At 39.8% G+C, this 23,251-nt stretch overlaps 1 protein-coding gene across 3 annotated transcripts in view; it reads right to left on the bottom strand.

The window, feature by feature from the left end:
• Nucleotides 1–11,109: 11,109 nt before the first annotated feature.
• CSGALNACT2 (chondroitin sulfate N-acetylgalactosaminyltransferase 2) overlaps nucleotides 11,110–23,251 on the bottom strand; it is a 78,592-nt gene continuing 66,450 nt past the window's right edge. For all 3 annotated transcript variants that reach the window (XM_075546759.1, XM_075546757.1, XM_075546758.1), the window contains one exon: nucleotides 11,110–13,526. In XM_075546759.1, the coding sequence (XP_075402874.1) occupies nucleotides 13,234–13,526 (293 nt within the window). In that variant the 3' untranslated portion in view covers nucleotides 11,110–13,233. The remainder of the gene's footprint in view (nucleotides 13,527–23,251) is intronic.

Genomic DNA, 23,251 nt, shown 5'->3' with positions numbered 1-23,251 from the left:
AACAAAATAAGTTACATTGATTTTATCCTCACTCACAGTGACCCTATAAGACAGATTTGTACTGGTTCCTAAGGCTATAATCTTTATGAAAGCAGGCTGTCACATCCTTCTCCTAAGGAGTGGATGATGGGTCCAAACCACTGACCTTACCAGCTAAGCATTCAACCACTATGCCATTTGGCTTCATATTTATAGTTACCTATCTCAGCTGCATTGAGGCTTCTGTTTTGTGCCTTGGTCACAGGGCTTGAGCTAGAGATGCTAGGTGTGCTGATGTGGGCAGTGATGGCCCTGCCCTCATCTTTGGGGAAGTCCATTCGGGCAGTAGTCCTCAAAGTATCATTTCAGATGATACTTTCGAGTCAGAAAGAGGAGCCTGGTAATGTGAGTTGAGCCATTCCCTCAAAGTGAAGTTCTTCATTAAGTGGCTCCTGTGTACTTTTAGAACTCATGTTTGTGAATATGTTCATGAACACGCATTGTTCTTAGATCTCTTTCCCATCCTACTTTCTACTTAGAGCATTTGTACCCCATGTTTAGACCTATTCAACTCCAGATAATTCCTCAGACGTCTCCCTAAACAAACACTCAGAGCATGCCTTCTTAGTGCTAGTTCTCCTCTGAGCTCTGCCAAGCCTTTCCCTCTGAAAACCTAGGCCCTACACCAACCCCACCCCCACATATCACATTCATCAATGAACTGTCATATGTGTACAAGTCTGTTTCTTGCATTCAAGTCTCTACACTTTCTGTGATGACTATCACCAGGACCAGCATAGTGCTGGTCCATACCAGGCCCCCATGGTGAGTGAAGACTGCCTTTCACTTTGCAGACCTTTAAGGAACACGTCTATGTTATTCTATCGAATATGACAGAATGCCAAGTCAAGGGGGTCTGCAATGATCATAGTAATTTCTGTGAAAAATGGAAGATTATTTATAAAATATACAAACTACACTTATTTATTCAATGTCCAACTCCCACATGCCTATGAGGCAACTGAAAACACCACGATTTGGGTCAGGCACACCTTATTCCTCAAAGTAATATACTGGCTTTTCAACAAGGATGGAGAGACTTCATCTCATGTAATTTGGACCTGTTGTCAGGATAGACCAGCTCCTGGATAAGAACATCATGTTTGGTAGAGGGACAACAAAAAGAGGAAGGCCCTGACACAACCGAGGACACCAAGGCTGCAACAATAGGAGCAAGCATAGCAATTGTGAGGATCAGACAGTATTTTGTTCTGTTGCACATCGGGTTACTATGAGTTGGACCTGACTTGATAGCATCTAACAACAGCCCCTTTAGAAGTGTGGTTATGAGTGTATTTCTCGGGTAGAACAGGATAACAGTGTCAGAGCAAAGAATCACGAGTTGGACTGTTTAAGGCCGATTGCTCTAAGACCCGAGGGAAAGGCGGCGGCAAATATTTGACTGGCTCTTAACTATGAAGCTTTAGATCAGGGGTCATCAAACTACGGCCTGTTGGACTGTTAGGATTTGATTTGTCTCCAACTCCTATCTGGGTACCCCTGAGCAGGGTATCATTGATCTGGTCCCTGGGATTTCCTGGCTTACACCAGTCACACTACCTCAGAACCCTATGCAGTCACCACCTGCCAATTGCCCTCGTCTTATTGCTGCACCTGGAGAGCCTCCCCTCCCACCACCCACAGCAGCATTGGCCTATCCCACACCACCAGTGTGGTGCTGCCCACCCACAGCAATGACAGCAGTCCCCACCAGTGCCCAGCACCTACACCCTGTGGAGGCTTTCCACCAGCACATACATCAGTGGCAGTGGGATTGTTCCTGCCTTCGGTCAGCACCCCCTATGATGCCAGCAAGGCCTCCTCCACCATGTCTTCTATTAGGTGCCATTTTTTTTAAGTCTGCAAAATTGTGACCTGACAGCCCAGACCAACCTGGCCCAGGGGCATACATACAGTCACGAGCCTCACTCCAGTCTCTGAGGCCCCTCATCACTGATGTCCACTGAATCGCCACCCTGCCTACACAGCAGTCCAACCCACCACCATAGTAGGCCACAGGCAGCCCTCGAAAACATCATTACCAGTCACACAGAGAAAGAGCATGGGGCTCCTTGGTCTCCCAGAAACATGGCACCCAGCTCTACAAAATTGTCGAATAAGCAACAGTACACCACAACTTGCCCAACAAGGAAACAAAAAAGACAAATCATGAGAGCAGAGCTAATGTTGCTCATAAAGAATCAGACATGGATCTGCCACAAAAAGAAATGTTCAGAAGGCTTCTTGGTGTAATACAGGAGATGAGGGAAGCAACACAGAATAAAGATGCAATGATAGAAGGGATGAACTCCACGATAAAGGGGATAAAATCCATGAGAGAGGGGATGAAGTCCATGCACCAGAGAGAAAAGCAGGCGCTAATGGATAAGGTAACAGAAACTACACACAAGATCACGGATCTCACAAACAGACTAGAGGAGGCTGAGAATCATACCAGTGAATTCAAAGACTATCAGGCAGACCTCAGCAAATAAAGAAAGATAGTCAAACAAGATAAATGAGACGGAAGAAAACCTGAGATCAATGACAGATACTATGAAGAATAAAATATTAAGAATAATTGGTCTACTGGAACAAGGCACAACGAAGAAGTTGACTGCTAAATTAGCAAGGGAATTTCTGGAAGCAAACTTTCTCACTTTAATGAGAATCAGACACTCATACAGGAAGCAGAGAGGGTGTCAATTAGACTAAAGCACAGGAAGAACTCACCAAAGCATATAATAGTCAAATTATCCAACTTCAAGGAAAAAGAGAAAATTTTAAGAGCAGCAAGAGAAAGGAAGACAGTCACATACAATGGTTCTCAGGTAAGAATAAGCTCAGACCTATCAGCAGAAACCATGAATAGGAGAATGGAGTAACATCTAAAATCTGAAAGAAAAAAAAACACCTACCCAAGAATCCTCTACCCTGCCAAATTATCTATTAATATAGATGGAGAGACAAGGGTCTTCCAGGACAAAGAAAAACTCAAATAAAATGCCATAAGACACCCGACCCTGTGGTCAGAAGACTAACATTCACCAAGCACAAGAGGAGACCACCATACACACCAACTCCATCCAGAGGTCAATGTGCTGATAACAATTACCAAGATAACATGCCCTAGGAGGGAAAAGAAGGCAAGAATGAAGCCACACACACAAACAAAGCACACTGATAAGATAGGATAACACTCAACAAAAAGACACGAGATGACAGCAATGAATTCAGATTGTGATTACTCTAATTTCAATGGTCTCAATTCATACACTAAAAAAAGGTTAGTAGGTTGGCTCAGAAAACATAACACATCTGTTGCCTCCAAGAGACACATCTTAAGCTTGCAGACAAAAATAGACTAAGAATAAAACGCTGGCAGAAAACATAGCAGGGAAATTGCAACTTAAAAAGAGCACCAGACCGTGAGGACGATGTTCCCAACTAGAGCAGCAAGTCCACAGAGAGGACCACATGGCTGGCCCCACTATGAGATGACGCCCCACATTGACCCGTAGCCTTACAGGGAACAACACCGAAGACACAGTGTGGGAATTGCTCCCGATCTGATCCCACCACACCGAAGCAAAACATTGAGGTGCAACAGAACAGCAAGGAAACAGAGCGGTGAGGTCCCTAGGGAATGCTGAAGCTGGACTTTGGGGCCAGGGAATGGTGCCCCAACAGACTGGAATAGAAAACACTCCTAAAGGCCAACAAACAATTCTTGAACTAACTACAAGCTTTTCTTTATTGTTGTGTTTTGTTTATTTGTCATTGGTTTGTTGTTGTTGTCTTATTGTATATTGTTGCTTGGTTTTGCCTGTTTTGTGCTTGTGCATGTTATTATCTCTGTAGATGTGTCTAAATAAGATAGGTTGGATGAACAATCTGAAGGAGAAAACAAAGGGACCAACAGTTCCGGGGGGCATGGGAGAGGGGTAGTTGGAGGAAAGGTAGTGGTGTTAACAAACCCAGGGACAAGGGAACAACAAGTGATCCAAATCAGTGGTGAGGAGTATGGGAGACCTGTTAAGGCAAGGGTAATGTAACCAAGAGGAATTGCTGAAACCCTGGTGGGGACTGAGCATGATAGTGGGACAGGAGGAAAGTCAAAGGAAATAGAGGAAAGAGCTAGGAAGCAAAGGGCATTTAGAGAGGTCTAGATAAAGACATGTACATATGCAAATATATTTATATATGAGGATAGGGAAATAGATCTATGTACCTATATTTATAGGTTTAATATTAAGGTAGCAGAAGGACATTGGGCCTCCACTCAAGTACTCCCTCAATGCAAGAATACTTTCTTCTATTACATTAGCATTCTATGATGCTCGTCTTCCCGACACAACTGCTAAAGACAAATTGAGTGAATAAATAAATGTGGTGAAGAAAGCTGAAGGCTATCAAAAGATTTAGCGTCTGGGGTCTTAAAGGCTGGAAGGTACACAAGCGGCTATCTAGCTCAGAAGTAACAAAGCCCACATGAAAGAAGCACACCAACCTATGTGGTCATGAGGTGCTGAAGAGATCAGCTCCCAGGCATCGAAGAACAAAAAATCATATCATTGTGTGCTCACCTCCATGATACGATCACTGAAGACAAATGGGTGCATAAGCAAATGTGGTGAAGAAAGCTGATGGTGCCCGGCTATCAAAAGATATAGCGTCTGGGGTCTTAAAGGCTTAAGGTAAACAAGCAGTCATCTAGCTCAGAAGCAACAAAGCCCACATGGAAGTAGCACACCAGCCTGTGCAATCACGAGGTGTCAAAGGGATCAGGTTATCAGGCATTATTAGAACAAAAAATCTTATCATAGTGAATGGGGTGGGGGGAGTGCAGAGTGGAGACCCAAAGCCCACTTGTAGGCCCACTGGACATCCCCTTATGGAAGGGTCGCAGAGAGGAGACGAGACAGTCAGGGTGTGATGTAGCAACTATGAAAAATACAACTTTCTTCTAGTTCCTAAATGCTCCCTCCCCGTCCCCCATCCCCACTATCATGATCCCAATTCTACCTTGCAGGTCTGGCTAGATCAGAGGATGTACACTGGTACAGATGTGAACTGGAAACACAGGGAGTCCAGGGTGGATAATCCCTTCAGGACCAGTGGTGTGAGTGACGATACTGGCACGGTAGAGGATGGTGGGTTGGAAAGGGGGAACCGATTACAAACATCTACATGTGACCTCCCTGGGGGACGGACAACTGAAAAGTGGGTGAAGGGAGACGTCAGACAGTGCAAGACATGACAAAATAATAATTTATAAATTATCAAGGGTTCATGAAGGCGGGGGGAGCAGGGAGGAAGGGGAAAATGCAGAGCTGATGCCAGGGGCTTAAGTGGAGAGCAAATATTTTGAGAATGGTGAGGGCTATTAATGTACAAATGTGTTTACACAAATGATGTATGTATGGATTGTGTTAAGATTTGTTGAGCCCCTAATAAAACGATTAAAAAAAAGCAGGGGTTGCAAATCATAAGAGAAAAGGAGGGATACTATATAATGTACCTATTAAGAGACCTGCTAAATACTTCAAACTATTCAAAAGATGAAAAAAGAAATAATAGATTCAACAATTATAGTAGGTGACTTTAATACACTGCTATCAATGAATGATAGATTACTGGGAAGGACGCTCAGCAAGGAAACTACAGAGTTAACCACTAAAATTAGGCAACTGGACTTGACAGACATATAGAGTTTTCAATCTAAAGGCAAAAAAATTCATTCAAGTGCTCACAGCTCATTTTTGAAAATAAACCACATGCTGGGACACAAGTCAAGCCTGAGTAAATTCAAACACAGAGAGATTACTCAGACGTCCTTCTTGAATCACCACGCCATGAAGCCGAGATTAATAAAAGGCTGACAGAAAAACAAGGGAAAATAATTGGAAGATGTATAATGATCTTGTACGACATGAATGGGTAGTTTCTAAGAAACTAATGAGAATTAGAATACAACATATCAAAACTTATGGGATATTGTGAAAGCAGTTATCGGAGTATATATATGAAAAAGGAAGAGAGACTTATGACTGATATGCTATCACAAAACCTCCAGCAACTAGAACAGAATCAAAAGAACACTTCCAATAGGAAAAGAAAATAATAAAAATCAGGGAAGTTAAACCAATGGGAAGACAAAATCACATATAAATGATTAATGCAGCAAAAAGCTGTTTCTTTGAAAGGATCAACAGAACTGACAGGCCACTAGCAAACCTAACCAAGGAAAGGAAGGCACAAACATCAATAACCAGGATGAGGAATGAAACAGGGGACTTACAACAGACCCAATGAGATTAAAAGGATAATCAAAAAGTACTATGAAAGTCTATATTCTAATGAATTTAACAATGTGAAGACATGGACAAATATTTGGAAAAACAATCCCTCCCTACATTATCCCAGATAGAGGTCAAGAACCTCAACAGACCCATAGCAAAATAAGAAATAGATATGGTTATCAAGAAGCTTCCAACAAAAAAATATTCCTGGACCAAATGGCTTCTCAGGAGAATTCTACCAAGTATTCAAGGAAGAACTGACACTGATCCTGCACAAATTATTCCAGACTACAGAAAAGGATGGCAAACTCCCAAACTCATTTTACAAAGCCAGTATAACTTTGACACTCAAACAGGGAAAAGATGCCACAGGAATAGAGAACTGCAGACCAATAACTCTAATGAACATAGATGCAAAAATCCTTAACAAGATACTGGCCAATAGAATACAAAAACATATAATCCACCATGATCAGGTAGGATTCATCCCAGGGATGCAGGGATGGTTTAACATCCAAAAATCCATCAACAATATACACCACATTGATAAGAAAAGGGATAAGAATCACATGATAATATCTATAGATGCAGAAAAAGCATTTGAAAACATCCAACACCAGTTCCCAATTAAGACACTCAAGAAGATAGGAATGGAAGGAAAATCCCTCAAGTTAATACAAGCTATCTATGAAAAGCCAACAGCCAACATCATAGTCAATGGAGAATAGATGAAAACAATCCACTGAAAAAGAGGACCAGACTAGGATACCCCTTGTCCCTACTTTTATTCAATTATCGTACGTGAGGTCCTAGCTAACAACATAAGACAGAGGAAGGACATTAAAGGTATCCAACTGGGAGAGGAGGTGAAACTATCGCTATTTGCATGATTCTATACGTTGAAAATCCCAAAAGCTGCCCAAGAGGACTAATGACAGTGACAGAGGAATATGGAAGATGGCAGGACACAAGATCAACAAACAGAAGTCTACTGGGTTGCTATAGACATACGATTAAAACCATGGAAGAGGAGATCAAGAAGCAGTACCCTTCATAATAGCCAAGAACAAATTGAAATATCTAGTGATATATTTAACAAAAACAAAAAAACCCCAAAAGACTTATAAAAGGAAAACTGTAAGACCCTACTACTGGAAACCAAAAGTGACCCCCACAGATAGAAGAATATTCCATGCTTGTGGATTGGAAGACTCAATATAGTAAAGATGTCAATCTTACCCAAGGCATTTAACACTATCCCAATTCAACTACCAACAAACTTCTTCAAAGAATTAGAAAAACTGATTACCAATTTCATGTGGAGATGGAAGAAGCCCAGAATTAGAAGAGGTCTCCTCAAGAAGCAGGACAAAGTCAGAGCACTCACTTTAACTGACTTTAATACCTACTAAACAACCACAGTGGTCAACACAGTGTGGTACTAGGATAATGACGGATACTCCTACCAATGGAAAAGAACAGAAAACCCAGAAATAAAACCATCAGCATATAGAAAACTGATCTTTAACAAGGGTCCCCATAGCATCAAGTGGGAGGTGGATGCCCTCTTTAACAAGTGGTGCTGGAAGCAATGGATATCCACCAGTAGAAAAATGAAACAAGGTATTTACCTCATCCCATGCATGAGAACAAATTCAAGGTGGATCACAGACCTAGAAGTAAAATCCCAAACATCAGGACCATCAATGAAGGAATCTAAGAACCTTAGCCCATGGAATGCAAAGGCTAACTGCAACAAGGAAGGGTACACACACAGGTGAGCCGGAAACCAACAGTGTTATTTACTAAGGATAAAACACCTGTGTGCGTCGAAAGACTTCACCCAAGAGGGAAACAAGGCAACCCACAGACTGGGAGAGGATTTTTAGCAATGACACAACAAAGGGATTATTACTAAAATCTACAATACCCTCCTGGCCTACAAAAAAAGGAAAACAGTTAACCCCCTAAGGAAGGGTGCAAAAGAATCGAAAAGTTTCACTAGGGAGATCTGTATGGCCAATAAACATGAGAAAATGCTCCTGATCATTAGCCATCAGAGAAATACAAATTAAAACAACCATGAGATACTATCTAACATCCTTAAGGTTACGCCGCAACGCCGCATGAGAAAATCAGAGTGCAACAAATGTTGGTGGGGTTGTGGTGAGATATAAACTCTCCTTTACTGCTGGTGGTCCTGTAGATATGTACAGCCTCTGCAGAAAGTGATCTGGTGATATTTGAAGAAAATGGAAATTGATTTACCTTATGATCCAGCTATCCCTCTACTGGGCATATACCTAGAAGAGGTAAGAAATAAAACATGACCAGTTGTCTGTGCTCCAATGTTCACTGTGGTGCAATTCACAATTGCAGAGTTGGAAACAACCTAAATTTCCATAGATAAATAAGTGGATTACTAAATTTTGGCACATACACACAATGGACTACTGTGCATCACTAAAAAACACTGCTGATCACATGATGATTCCTGTTTGTGGGAAGAGTTGGATGAAATTATGCTAAGCGAGGTCAGCCAATCACAAAAGGCCAAGTACAACATGAATCCACAGAGGTAAGTCTAAGCAGCAGAGTCTGTACAGAAGAAAAGTCGCTTATCTCACAATATATGGGTTTAGGTACAGGCAGTCAGGTGGAGGTCAGACCAAACCCCAGGAGGTACATATTAATCCAAACCAAAGAAGGGGAAAGGGGGTAAGGAGGAAGGGCAAAAGTAAGATGATGGCATGGGGGGAGCAAGGGGAGAGTATTGGTTATGTCTTCACTGAATTGGGAGTGTGCATACAGACCCCACCATGGCACAGCAAACCATGAGGGCCACATAACCACATGCAGGAATGTATGAAAAGATGGGCTAAAGGGCTGGTCCCAACAAGAGCCAAACCGACCCCCTCTCTAGAAGTGTGTGACAGAGAACAACACTAAACCTACTGGTTGGAAAGAGGGGCCACCATACCATGCCCACACAGAAGCAAACTAAGAAGGAAAAAGAGAAAGGGACAGTCGTTCTAGACACCATATTGGTACATCAAGGCGGGAGGACAACATCCCTGCACGAAGCTGATAAGGCAGAGAGGACTGTACGGCCAACAACAGCTCATGGCATGTTTTCGCCTTACAGGAGCAAACTGTGACAGAGGACAATACTGGGGACACACACAGTGGGAGGTAGTGGGGTCTTACCCCCCCCCCCCCACAGCAGGGCAAACCAATAAGGGAACATAACAGATCAGCAATGGAGCAAAGCCACAAAATCCCCTAAAGAACCTCAAAAATAGACCTCAGGCTAGAAGGGGCAGCTCCCGAATCCCCACAGGACCACTGGCAGATAGTCATAAAAGTTAGCGGACAGACCTGGAATTAGGTGCGTTTTTTCCCATTTCTTTCCAATCTTGTTTTCTTTTGGTTTGCTCTATGTAATTGTTGGTTTGCCTACCTATATAAGACAGGCATGGGAAACAATCTTGAGGAGAGAGCAACAGGACCAATAGTGCCGGAGGGACTTGGGGGGGAGAAGGCGGCAGAAAGGAATGGTGAACAAACAATGCCATAGACAGGGGAACAACTAGGGAATTAAAATCAACAAGGAGGATGTAGAGACCCTGGGGGTGTTAGAGCAACAGCAATCTAGCTAAGAGGAGGAAGAAGGGCAAGTGTGATGGTTGGGCAGGAAGAAGGTAAAAGGAAACAGAGGAAGGATCTAGGAAGCAAAGCTATGGATAGAGGTATAAGCATAGGTGTGTACATATGTAAATACATTAATCCATAAAAATACAGGTATTGGCCTATGTACATATACCATATATACTTGAGTATAAGCTGACCCAAATATCAGCTAAGGCAGCTAATTTTACCACAAAAATTGCATTAAAAATGTGCTGAAAAACTTGGCTAATACACTAGAATATATGGCATTTATATGGCAATACACTGGATGGACTTTGGGCTTCTGCTCATACCTTCCCTTAATACAAGAACCCTTTGTTCTAACAAAATGACATTCTGTGATGTTCACCCTCCCGAACAATCGCTGAAGACAAAATGGGTGCATAAGCAAATGTGGTGAAGAAAGTGGATGGTACCTGGCTATTAAAAGATATAGTGTCTGGGGTCTTAAAACTTGAAGTTAAAAAAGCGGCCATCCAACAGAGAAGCAACAAGCCACATGGAAGAAGCACCCCAGCCTGTGTAATCATGAGGTGTCATTGGGACAGCGTAAAAGGCATCAGAAGACCCACAACAAACAAAAACATATTGTTGAGAATGAGGGAGGTCAGAACAGAGACCCAAAGCCCATCTGTAGATAATGGAACATCCCCCAACTGAGGGGTCTCAGAGAAGGGACGAGTCAACCAGGGCACAGTAAAGCACTGATGAAACACAATATTCCTCTGGTACCTTGAGGCTTTCTCATACCCCACTACCATGACCCCAGTGTTGCTTCTCACCTCAGACTGAACCAGAGCATGTACACAGGTATAGATAAGAGGGAAGAGTTCATGATACAAAGAATCCAGGAAAAGGAATGGGAATAGCAATGCCAAAAAGGTAGAGGGAAGTGGGGGAAGAAGAGGGAACTGATCACAATGATCAACATAACCACACTGACCCCACCTCCCCCAACCCCCAGCCCAACCTGGGGGAAGAACAACAGAAACCATAAAGGAATGTAGACAGCAGTCGGTGTGAGATATGAAAATAATAATTTATAATCTATCAAGGGGTCACAAGAGTGAGAGGGGAAGGGAAAAAAGAGGAGCTGATACCAGGGGTTCAAGAGAAAGTAACTGTCTAGAAAAGGATGGTGACACATGTACAAATATGCCTGATACAATTGATGTGTGGATTGTAATAGGAGTAGCAAGACCCCAATAAAATGATCTTTTAATAAAAAAAGTTAAATAAAATACTCCTTGTCTTTGGGCAAAAAAGAAAATATAGGGATAAATGGGACGTGATGTTACATTGTAGGGGCTGAAATGAGTCGTGTGAAATAAAATGTGTATGAATTATTGAATGAAAAACTAATCTGCAGTATTAATCTTTACCTAATCTATAATAGTTTGGTTTTTTTATAAAAGGTAATTAGGTTTAATGAAGTTCCTTACATTGACATAATAAAGAAAACACTGATGCCAAATGGGATTACAGACATAGGTACGGGGATCATTAGAATTCCAACATATATTTGTTTGGGGGTAAGGGCACAATTTAATCCATAAAAATAATTTAACAAACTGAACTAATTTTGAGATTATTATGGTGAATCTCAAAAATACTAAATTAAAGCAATGTGGGAAAATATGTAATGAAATAATGTATATAAATTTTAAAACTGGCAAAACAAAACTACACTAAATATGAGTACATACACAGGCATAAAAACTATGAAGAAAAATAAGCCAATAATTATGACAAATATCAGGATAGGAATTGTGGGAAAGAGTGAGGGCATGCGTTTGTGAAGTGGCAGATGAGACTGTCACTGAGAACACTGGATCTTATTTTCGGTACCTGGTATTCATTTTATTATTCTTTAAGCTACACAATCACACTATGCAGTGTTCTGTTTTTGAGAATGTTTTGAAATAGAAATTTAACATATTTTCATTGAACTTTTAAAATAAACTGAAATACTTCATTAGCACCAGTTAATGTTTCCCTGCTTAATTCCTAACTTTTGATAAAAAGCTGGCTTGACAAAAACAGGAGACAAGGTAGTTATTTGATTCCAACCAAGGACAAGCAGTGACCTAGCTTTGTTACATTTACACTCCCTCATTTTAAATACTATCATCAGAGTTTTCATCATAATTCACAAAGAAATTTCATGTATAAATGACAGCCCTAATAATTTTGTAGATAATGTTAAAAACATGCCTAAATGCTACCCCAACTTAAAAGTTCTATGAATCATTAGTAAAAATTACTGTTAAATAATTCAGTTGGCACCCCAGCTGAAAGGGGACTTTATATTTCAAATGATATGATTTACCAAACAAAAAGTGTAATGTGTTTTATTCTGTGAATTTTCAAGAGTTTATGTACAAAATAATTCAATATAGGCCTGTTTTAATAGGTTTAAACTTGTACATGTCTTTCACCATATTTCCAATTTCTAGATTTATGTAAAAGATCCATGTGATAAATACTGTATAATCCTCTCTGAATAGAATTTTTCATTCATCTTACACATTAGTAAAGCTTACACTTCAATTACAATATTGTGCTAGCTACAAGTAATAAAAATGCACCCCTCTGAATTATAATTCAAATTTTAAAAATTTAGCTTCCCCTCTCTACACATTTATGTCAAAACTGTGTGATCTTATATTTCATTCATTTATTTCCACTCATCAAAACTGTGTCAACTCAAAATATAATAATGCAAACATGTTCCATAGGCATATTAGAAATAATAAATATACATGCATCCATGTTGAATGAAACAAAACAAAGTTCAAATCCAAACCATGCTGTGTTCAATTATTATGAATAGCCACAAAAAGGTCCTGATACAGCTTACTCATATTAACTGATGTTCCCAGATACAGTACTATCTTACACTTCAACAAAATCAAATGTTCTATTAAAAACATTGCCATGCTTGTTTCTGATGGTTCAAAAGTCTATAGAAACTTACGCTATCCATCCTGCACAAAATGATAATGGCCAACCATCATTAAAGTTTTGGTTTCTGCCTTCTCTCAGATTAAAACAAAGGCTTTGTATTTTGAAACACTGTGTGTGTGTTTCTATATGACTCAGTGTAAACATGGTAATACCTTTCTTCTCTGTATCACTAATGGGAATTAAGGCTAAATAAATGGTATTGGTTTGTAGTTCAGATGGTAATGTATTAATTATATTAACGAACAGCTTCTCTATTGGTCCGGTATGCCTGTTTATGAAGGTGCGTTTCTATTTCCTCCCTGAAGACCAGCATTCCCAGGTGTGAATGTGAGGCTTCGTTCATGGCTTTGGACTGGATGCACATGCGATACTGTTCAGGGGTCAATTCATCCGCACAGTGCTTCTCATGCCACAGGTGAAAGAGACCAGGAACTGGAGCCCGAATCACAATAAGGTCTCCGTGTAAGTATTTTCTATAAAGATGAACATCTTCTCCGCCCCAACCTTTGACTTCCATGTCAAATCCACCTGTAGGATCAAAAAAAAAACACACATGATAAATATAGTAAGGTAGCTGGAACATAGTGAAACATTCAGAGGACTGAAACAGGCTGCTTCAAAGGAAATGGCAAGAACATCATAAATACTTGCAAGGGAATGATTTCCGAGAATGGAAGTTGACACTTAGATTCTAAGACTGTTGACAGTATGAGGTGAAGCATTTGAGTGTTTTGTAAACTTCACTGAAATTCAAGGAACACAGAAGAAAATAAAAATCTTCCACACCCACAACCATTATTTTGTTACATGATGTTTTTCTCTTATAAGCACAAGTTTTTATGAATCACACACACAGACAAAGGAACCAATAAATAGAAAAAATGGTCAACTTTTGGATTTTATATCTCATATTTTATATGAGAATGGACATACAGATTATATAAAGTCAAAGGAATGAAGTTACTGAAATAATTCAGAGGCAATAGAGGGTTTAGATTTAAATACTGAACGTGCCAACATCTAGAGGTTAAACAGAGTAGGAAAAATCAGCAAAAGAAACTTAGATGCATCCCCACAGAAGGGAGAAAATTCTGGAGGTGTACCATACTAGACAAATGAAGAAACTGTCTTGAGAAAGAAGTGGTTAATTGTACTCTGCTCAATTAAGAACTTAAGATGCAGGGGGCCCTGGCAACATACACAACATGACCACTTAACGTAAAGGGATGAATTGACACATAAAATAGGGAGAAAGTTGAGACTATTTTTAAACTGGATTTAAAGATATTCAACTAATATTTTTAAAGTATGGAAAAACATTTGGAATTAATTTTCTTTGGCTTTTAATGTGCTAAAATAAATGTGATCTGTGATATGTTAAAATGAGCACACATCATTTAATGCATTGTATCTATCTCTCCATTCCTTTGTTGATGGCTGTGTTTCTGTCTTTTGGCTACTGTCTCCCGTGTTCCAGTGAACATGGGGAATGATGTGGCAGCTTGTATTCCCACTTTCAATTCTTGTGAGTATTTACCTTGGGGTAGAATTACTGAGTCAAATGGTAATTTTATATTCAATTTTCTAACATATAACGTTTTCCACAGTAACTCACTAATTTTATAATCCCATCAGCCACAGAAAAGGGAACCAATTTCTCTACATCCCAGCTAACCCTAGTTGTCTCCACCCCCTACCACTCCCTGGCCCATTAACCATAAGGATCTTGGTGAGGTGGTATTTCAGTATGGCTTTTATTTTCAATTTTGTAATGAATAAAAACATTTAGCATCTTTCTTACATTTGCTGGCCATTTGTATTTCCCTTTGGTGCAATGTCTATTTAAGTCCTTTGCCCGTTTTATTAACTGAGTTGTCTTTAAAGTTGTAAGAATTTTGTATATACCTAAATATTCTGGGTATTAAACTGTTTCTAACATATAGTTTCCAATTTTTTTTTTGCTTTAGGTGTATCTTCACCTTGTTGTTAAAAGACCTTTGTCACACAATACTTTTTAATTTTTAAAAAGTCTAACATTCCAACTTAAAAAAATCATTTTATTAGGGGCTCATCTAACTCATCACAATCCACACATACATCAATGGTGTAAAGCACGTTTGTACATTCATTGTCCTCATCATTCTCAGAACATATGCTCTCCACTAAGCCCATTTTCTCTCTCCCTCCTCCTCCCCCTCCTTCATGAACCCTTGAAAATTTATAAATTATTATTTTGTCATATCTTACACTGTCTGATGTCTCCCTTCACCCACTCTTCTGTTGTCCATCCCCCAGATAGATTATATGTAGATCCCTGAAATCAGTTCCCCCTTTCCACGCCCCCTCCCAGTATCGCCACTCTCACCACTGGTTCTAAAGGGATCATCCGCCCTGGATCCCTGTGTTTCCAGTTCCTATCTGTACCAATGTACATCCTCTGGTCTAGCCAGATTTGTAAGGTAGAATTGGGATCATGAGAGTGGGGGGAGGAAGTACTTAGGAACTAGAGTTAAATTGTATGTTTCATCATTGCTACATGCACCCTGACTGGCTCATCTCCTCCCCGCGACCCTTCCATAAGAGGATGTCCAGTTGCCTACAGATGGGTTTGGGTCTCCACTCTGCACTCCCCATTACTGACAATGTCAGCTTTTTCAACGCTAGTGCTTTTGGTGTCAGATCTAAGTCTGTTGGTTAAAAACTGGGTCCAAAGTCACAACTTTGTTTTTTTTCCTAGGAGTTTTATGGCTGTATTACTTACGTTTGGGTTCCTTCATCCATTTTAGGCGCATTGATCATTTTTGAAATATGATTCAGCTTCATCCTTCTGCATAAAAATATCCATTTCCCAAGCTCCATTTATTAAAGAAATTATTCAGTCCTTATCTTATCTCATGGACTTAGCACCTTTGCCAAAAATAAATTGGCTGTAGATGTGTGGGTTTATTACTAGAATTTCAATCCTATCTGATTGATCTGCCAGCATCATGCTGCTTTGATCACTGTAGCTGTAATGTATTTTAATAAAAATGTGAGATTCCTCCTACTCTGATATTCTTTTTAAAATGCTACCTTGACTAATCAAGGCTCGTAGGCCATCAATAGAAAGATTTCAAAGAATTTCAATTGATGTCATAGACATTCCAAAATACTCCTAAAGAAGAAATTAAGGTATAAACAGATAAAGAGAAGATTTCTAAGGACAGCTGAAGAAGTATCGTAATGGAATGTGCAAAGACCTGGAATTAAATGAAAAGCAACAGGGAGGCGCAGCCTTGAACATTTTCAAACTCAAAGCACGGAAAGAAAATTCAATCCCCAACTGCAATCCTGAAAGGTGGTAACGGCAAAATACGAGCAAGGACGGCAATGGTGAATGAAGACAAAGCTCCAGATTTCGATGAGTTACCAATTAAACTGTTCCAACAGACAATGCAGCATATTCAACTATGCCAAGAAATGTTGGAAGAGAGCTACCAAACTAAGTGGAAGAGATCTATGCTTGTCTATACCTGTGCCTGTGCCGCGCTAACCCCACCCCCAAAACGATGACCCAACGGAATGCAGATGTTATTAAACAGTAACGCCATGTTGTTTTCAGGTGCCCTCAAATCAGTTCTGACTCATAGTAACCCTAAGAACAATAGCATGAAATACTGCTCAGCCCACACACCATCCTGTTCCAGCCACTGTGTCAAGGGATTTCATCTTTTTTGCTGACCCGTCAGTTTACCACACATGACGCCCTTCTCCAGGGACTGGTCTCTCCTAATAACAAGTCCAAAGTATGTGAGATGAAGTCTTGCCATACTTGTTTCTAAGGAGCGGTCTGGCTGTGCTTCTTCCCAGATAGATCTGTGTGTTATTTTCGCACTCCAGTTCAATAGTCTTTGCCAACACCATCACCCAAATGCATCAATTTTCCTTCAGTCTTCCTTATTTGATGTCCGACCTTCATATGCACATAAGGCAATTGAAAATATGGCTTGGGTCATGCGCACCTTGATTTTCAACACTTTAAAATGCTTTTGTGCAACACATTTACCTAATGCAATGCATTATTTGATCTCCAAACTGCTGCTTCCATGAGCATCGATTGTGGATCCAAGCATGATGAAGTCCTTGACAACTTCAATATTATCTCCATTTATCATTCTGTTACCTACTGGCAAAGTTATGAAGATTCTGGTTTTCTTTATGTTGAGTTATAATCCATACTGAAGGCTGCAATCCTTGATCTTCAAGTGCCTCACATGCCCCGCATGTTCAGCAGGCAAGGTTGGGTCATCTGCATATTGGAGCTTGTTAATAATCCTGATGCTGGTTCTTCTTCATATAATTTAGCTTCTCTGATTACTTATTCCCCATACAGACAGAATAAGAATGGTGAGAGGATACAGTCCTACAAACAGCTTATCTGATCCGAAACCAGGCACGATTCCCTACTTCCATTAGCACAACTGCCTCCTGATCCATGTGCAAGTTTCAATGTGAACCCAATGAAGTGTTCTGGAATTCCCATTTTCTCAAGGTTATCCATGGTTTCTTATGATCCACATAGTTGAAAGCCTTTACATAATCAATAAATGACAAGTAAATCTCATTCTGGTATTCTGATTTCAATCAAGTTCCATTTGATGTAAGGAATGATATCCCTTTTTCCATATCCTCTTCTGAATCCATCCTGAAATTCTGACAGTTTCCTTGTCAATAGACTCCTGCAACCACAGTTAGATGATCTTAAGCAAAACCTTACTTGCATGTGAAATCAATATTGTTCTATAGCTTATACATTCTATTGGGTCACCTTTGGAATGGGTACAAATATGGATCTCATCTAGTCATTTGGCCAAGTAGTTATTTTCCAAAATTTACTGGCCCAGAGGAGTGAGTGCTTCATCAGTGTGCTGAAACATTTTAATTGGTGTTCCATCAATTCCTGGAGTCTGTTTTTGGCTAATCCTTTCAATACAACTTGAACTTCTTCAGTATAATTGGTTCTTGCTCATATGCTACCTTTTCAAGCATTAAAAGTTGACTGGTACTGTGTATTCGTTTCATCTTCTGTTGATGCTCAGATCATAGAACCTTTCAATACTGCAACTCGAGGTTTGAATGTTTTCTTTAGTTCTTTACATTTAAGATAGGCTGAGTATGTTCTTCCTTTAATTTTTCTAATTCTGGGTTAGAAAATCATCACAGGCAAGTAAAATTTTGCAGAAGGTAATTTAAAAATGGTGGTAGCAGAACATTGGCAGGAAACTGCCATGCCAGATTCAGAAAAGGATGCAGTATGAAGGATAGTATTGCTGAAGTCAAATAGATTTCAGCCGAAAGTAGAGAATGTCAGAAAGATATTTATTTGCATTTTACCGATAATGCAAAGGCATGACTGTATGGATTCTAACCAACTATGGATAACACTGAGAAGAATAAAAATCCAGAACACTTCGTTGTACTCAAGTGAAACCTATACATGGATCAAGAAGCAGTCATTAGAACAGAACAAAAGAACACTGGATGGTTTAAAATCAGGAAAATTGTGTGTACGGTTGTTGATACCAACAGATATATCACCAAAGGTAGTATTCAGTTGGCCAACAAATGAATGATGAAATGCTTGTCGACATTAGTAATTTAGGAAAATACAAATAAAAAATACAATGTGATAATCCTGGAACCAATATTAATAGCAAAGTGCATGAAAATAGAAAAGCACAAACACTGTCAAGGGTGCAGAGTGAGTGGAACCCTCATACACTGCTGCTAAAATGGACACACTCCTGTGGGAAATGCACCGTTTACTTGTCAGTGTCAGTTTGCCATACTTCAGTAGGCTGTGTGTTGCTGTGATGCTAGAAGCTCTGTCATCAGTATTTCAAATCTCAGAAATGCCACCCAAAGTGAACAGGTCTCAGCAGAGCTTGCACACTAAGACAGACTACAAAGAAAGAGGAATAAGCCCCAGAAAATTATATGGGCAGAATCAAAACTCTGAAAGATTCTTAAAACATCATGAACAGAAACAGGACACTGTCAAATATAGTGCCAAAAGATGAACTGCTCGGTTCAGAAGGCACTCAAAAGATGCCTGAAGAAGAGCTGCTTCCTCCAAGGGGAGTCGACCATTATGGTGTGAATGGAGTAAATCCTGCAGAAGTAAAACTTTTGGGACCTTCACTTGCTGATGGGGCACAACTCAAAATGAGAAGACACAGAGGCAAGCATCAATTAATAGCCGGAACTTGAATGTATGAAAATCTAGGAAAATTAAAAGCTGCAAAAGATCAAAAGAAATGTGTAACAGCCAACTATAGACATTAGTGAGCTAAAATCGACTGGTATTGGCCAATGTGAATGAAAAAAATCACATGATTTACAATGCTGGGCCTGCCATAATCAAGAGGAATGGTGTTACACTTATTGTCAAAAAGGACATTTCAAGATCTATTTAGAAGTATAATTCTGTCTGAGATAACTTATACCTATTACCATTTAAGGAAACCTAATTAATCAAAATTTATATACTAACTACTAAAGCCAGTCATGAAGAAATTGAAGAATTCAACTAATGTCTTCAGTCTGAATTGGAACATACATTCAATCAAGATGCATGCATTGATAATTATCTGTGACTGGAATGCAAAAGTTGGAAACCAAAAAGAACAGTAGTTGAAAAATATGGCTTTGGCGATAGAAATGAAACTGGAGAGTACATGATAGAATTTTGCAAGTTCAACAAGTTCTTCATGACAAATACATTATAACAACACAAATGGCAACTACACACATGAACTTCTCCAGATGGAATACACAGAAATCAAATTGACTACATCCGTGGGAAGTGTCAATAGAGATATGCAATATCAGCAGCTAAAACAAGGCCAGGGGCTGACTGCAGAACACTACTATCAACACTCAAGTTGAAGATGAAGAAAATTCACCTCCCCAATACGATTACTGAAGACAAATGGGTGCATAGGCAAATGTGGTGAAGAAAGCTGATGGTGCCGGCTAGCAAAAGACATAGCATCTGGGGTCTTAAAGGCTTGAAGATAAATAAGCGGCCATGTAGTCCAGAAGCAACAAAGCCCACATGGAAGAAGCACACCACCCTGTGTGATCTCGAGGTGTTGAAGGGATCAGGTATCAGGCATCATCAGAACAAAAAAAAACATATCATTGTGAATGAGGGGGAGTGCGGAGTAGAAACCCAAAGCCCATCTGTAGACAATTGGACATCCGCCTACGTAAGGGTCGCAGGGAGGAGAGGAGTCAGTCAGGGTGCAGTGTAGCACCAATGAAACATATAACTTTCCTCTAGTTCCTAAATACCTCCCCTCCACCCCGACCCCCACTCATGATTCCAATTCTACCTTGCTAATCTGGCTAGACCAGAGGATTGACACTAGTACAGATAGGAACTGAAAACAGGGGGAACCCAGGGCAGACAATCTCTTCAGGATCAGTGGTGAGAGTGGGGATACCGGGAGGGTGGACGGAGGGTAGGGTGGAAAGAGGGAACCGATTACAAGGATCTACATATAACTTCCTATCTGGGGAATGGACAACAGAAAAGTGAGTGAAAGGAGACGTTGGACAGTGTAAGATATGACAAAATAATAAATTATCAAGGGTTCATGAGGTAGAGGGGGAGTAGGGAGGGAGGGGTAAAAATGAGGAGCTGATGCCAGGGGCTTAAGAGGAGAGTAAATGTTTTGAGAATGATGAGGGCAATAAATGTACAAATGTGCTCTACACAAATGATGTATGTATGGATTGTGATAACAGTTGTATGAGCCCCTAATAAAATGATTTAAAAAAACAAAAAAATATGAAGAAAATTGAAACAAGTTACACGAGCCAAAATACGACTTTGAGTCTATCCTACTTGAATTTCAAGAACATCTCAAGAACATATCAGACACATTGAACATGGACAGAAGACTAGCTGTGGGATGGTATCAAGAGCATCATACATGAGGAAAACAAAAGGTCACTAAAAAGACAAGAGCATCATACATGAGGAAAACAAAAGGTCACTAAAAAGACAGGAAAGTAAGAAAGAACAAAGTGGTTGCCAGAGAGATTTTGAAACTTGCTCTTAATCGTAGAGTAGCTAAAGCAAATGTAAGAAATGAGGCAAAGAACTGAACAGGAAATTTCAAAGGGCTACTTAAGAAAGTTAAGTAAAATATTATCATGAAATGTGCAAAGATCAAGACTTAGAAAACCAAAAAGAAAGAACACACTCAGCATATCTTAAACTAAAATACCATAACTAAAGATAAACATTCAAGATTGAAGTTGAAATAATAAAAGACTTTATGGCAAAATATTAAATGATACAGGAAGCATCAAAAGAAGACGGTGGGAATGCAGTCGTTGTGCCAAAAACAACTAGTCAACATTCCACCATTTCTAGCATATAAGCAAGAACCAATGGTGTTGAATGAAGAAGGTAAGGCTGCACTGAAAACATAAACAACAACAACAAAAAGGCTCCAAGAATTGATGGAACACCAAATGAAATGTTTCAACAAGCTGATGAAACAGTAGAAGCACTCACTTGTCTATGCTAGGAAATTTAAAAGACTTGCACAACTGATTGGAAGAGATCCATATTTGTACCCATTCCAAAGAAAATGACCCAACACAATGCTCAAATTATGGAACAATATCATTAATATCACCTGCAAGTAAAATTTTACTAAAGATCATCCAATAAAGGGTGCAACAGTACATTTACAGGGAACTGACAGAGTTTCAGGCCAGATTCAGAATAGGACATGGAATAAGTTATATCATGGCTGATGTCAGATGGATCTTGACTGAAAGCGCAAAATACAATAAAGATGTTTACTTGTATTTTATTGACTATACCAAGGCATTCAACTGTTGGATCATAAACTAATCTTGAGAAGAATGGGAAGTACCGAATACTTGACTGCGCTCCTATGGAAATTTTACATGGATCAAGAGGCAGGTATGCAAACAGAACAAGGTGATACTGCAGAGTTTCAAATCAGAAAAGGCATGGGTAAGGGTTGTATCCTCTCACCATACTTATTCAATCTGTGTGCTGAGCAAATCAACAGAGAAGCTGGATTCTATGAAGACAAGTGTGGCATCAGGATTGGAGGAAGGCTTATCAACAAACTGTGGTATGTAAGCAACACAACCTTGCTTGCTGAACGCAAGGAGAACTTGAAACACTTGCTCATGAAGATCAAGGATTGCAGCCTTCAGTAAGGATTAAAACTCAATGTAAAGAAGACCCAAATCCTCACAACTGAACCAGTAGATAACATCGTAATAAAGAGAGAAAAGATTGATGCTGTCAAGGGTTTTGTCTTGCTTGGATCCACAATCAATGAGCATGGCAGCAGAAGTAAAGAAATCAAAAGGCAAATTGCATTGGGTAAATCTGCTGCACAATACATCTTTAAAGAGTTGAAAAGAAAGGAGGTTACTTTTTGAGGACTAAGGTATACCTGACCTAAGCTATGGTCTTTTCAGTTGCCTCATATGCATGCGAAAGGTGGATACTAAATATGGTAGACCAACAAAGACTTGATTTGCTTGAATTATGGTACTGGCAAAGAATATGGAAAGTACCATGAACCACACACACACACAAAAAAGACCCGTTTTGGTGCAGCCAGAATGCCTCGTAAAGGCAAGGACGGTGAGATTTTTATCTCATATACTTTGGACATGCTATCATATACTTTGGACCAGTCCCTGAAGAAAGACATCATGCTTGGTAAAGTAGAGGCCTAGTGAAAAAGAGGAAAGCCCTTGATAAGATGAATTTAAACCAGAGCCAAAATCATGGGCCCAAACATAAGAACGATTGTGAGGATGGCATAGGACTGGGTGGCATTTCGCTGTGTTGTACATAGGGTCGCTATGAGACAGAGTCAATGGACTGCACCCAACAATGGTAGAAATCGATATGGCACGTGCTTAGACATAGAAATACCATAAGATCTAGAAATTCAATTAATCAGTATATGGAGCGGCTTTAAAAAGTTGATGAGAAAATTAAATTGAAAGGCAACAGAATTTTTCCTTGAACTTTTGTGGTCTCTCATATACCCTAGTGAAATAAGAGCTGAAAGATAGATATATACATGCCTTGTTCATTGTGGTTTCATACATGTCTCCTGGATCATGTAAGTCTTCAGCACAGGTGTATGGGGCTCAATGGAAGTGCTCTTCTGGCTCTTTTCTCTTCGTAGTCCCCTTCA

This window comes from Tenrec ecaudatus, chromosome 4 (assembly GCF_050624435.1).
Source record: "Tenrec ecaudatus isolate mTenEca1 chromosome 4, mTenEca1.hap1, whole genome shotgun sequence".
NCBI classification, from domain to species: domain Eukaryota; kingdom Metazoa; phylum Chordata; class Mammalia; order Afrosoricida; family Tenrecidae; genus Tenrec; species Tenrec ecaudatus.
Note: the sequence above shows the minus strand (reverse complement) of the source record. Positions and strands in the feature narration are given on the sequence as shown.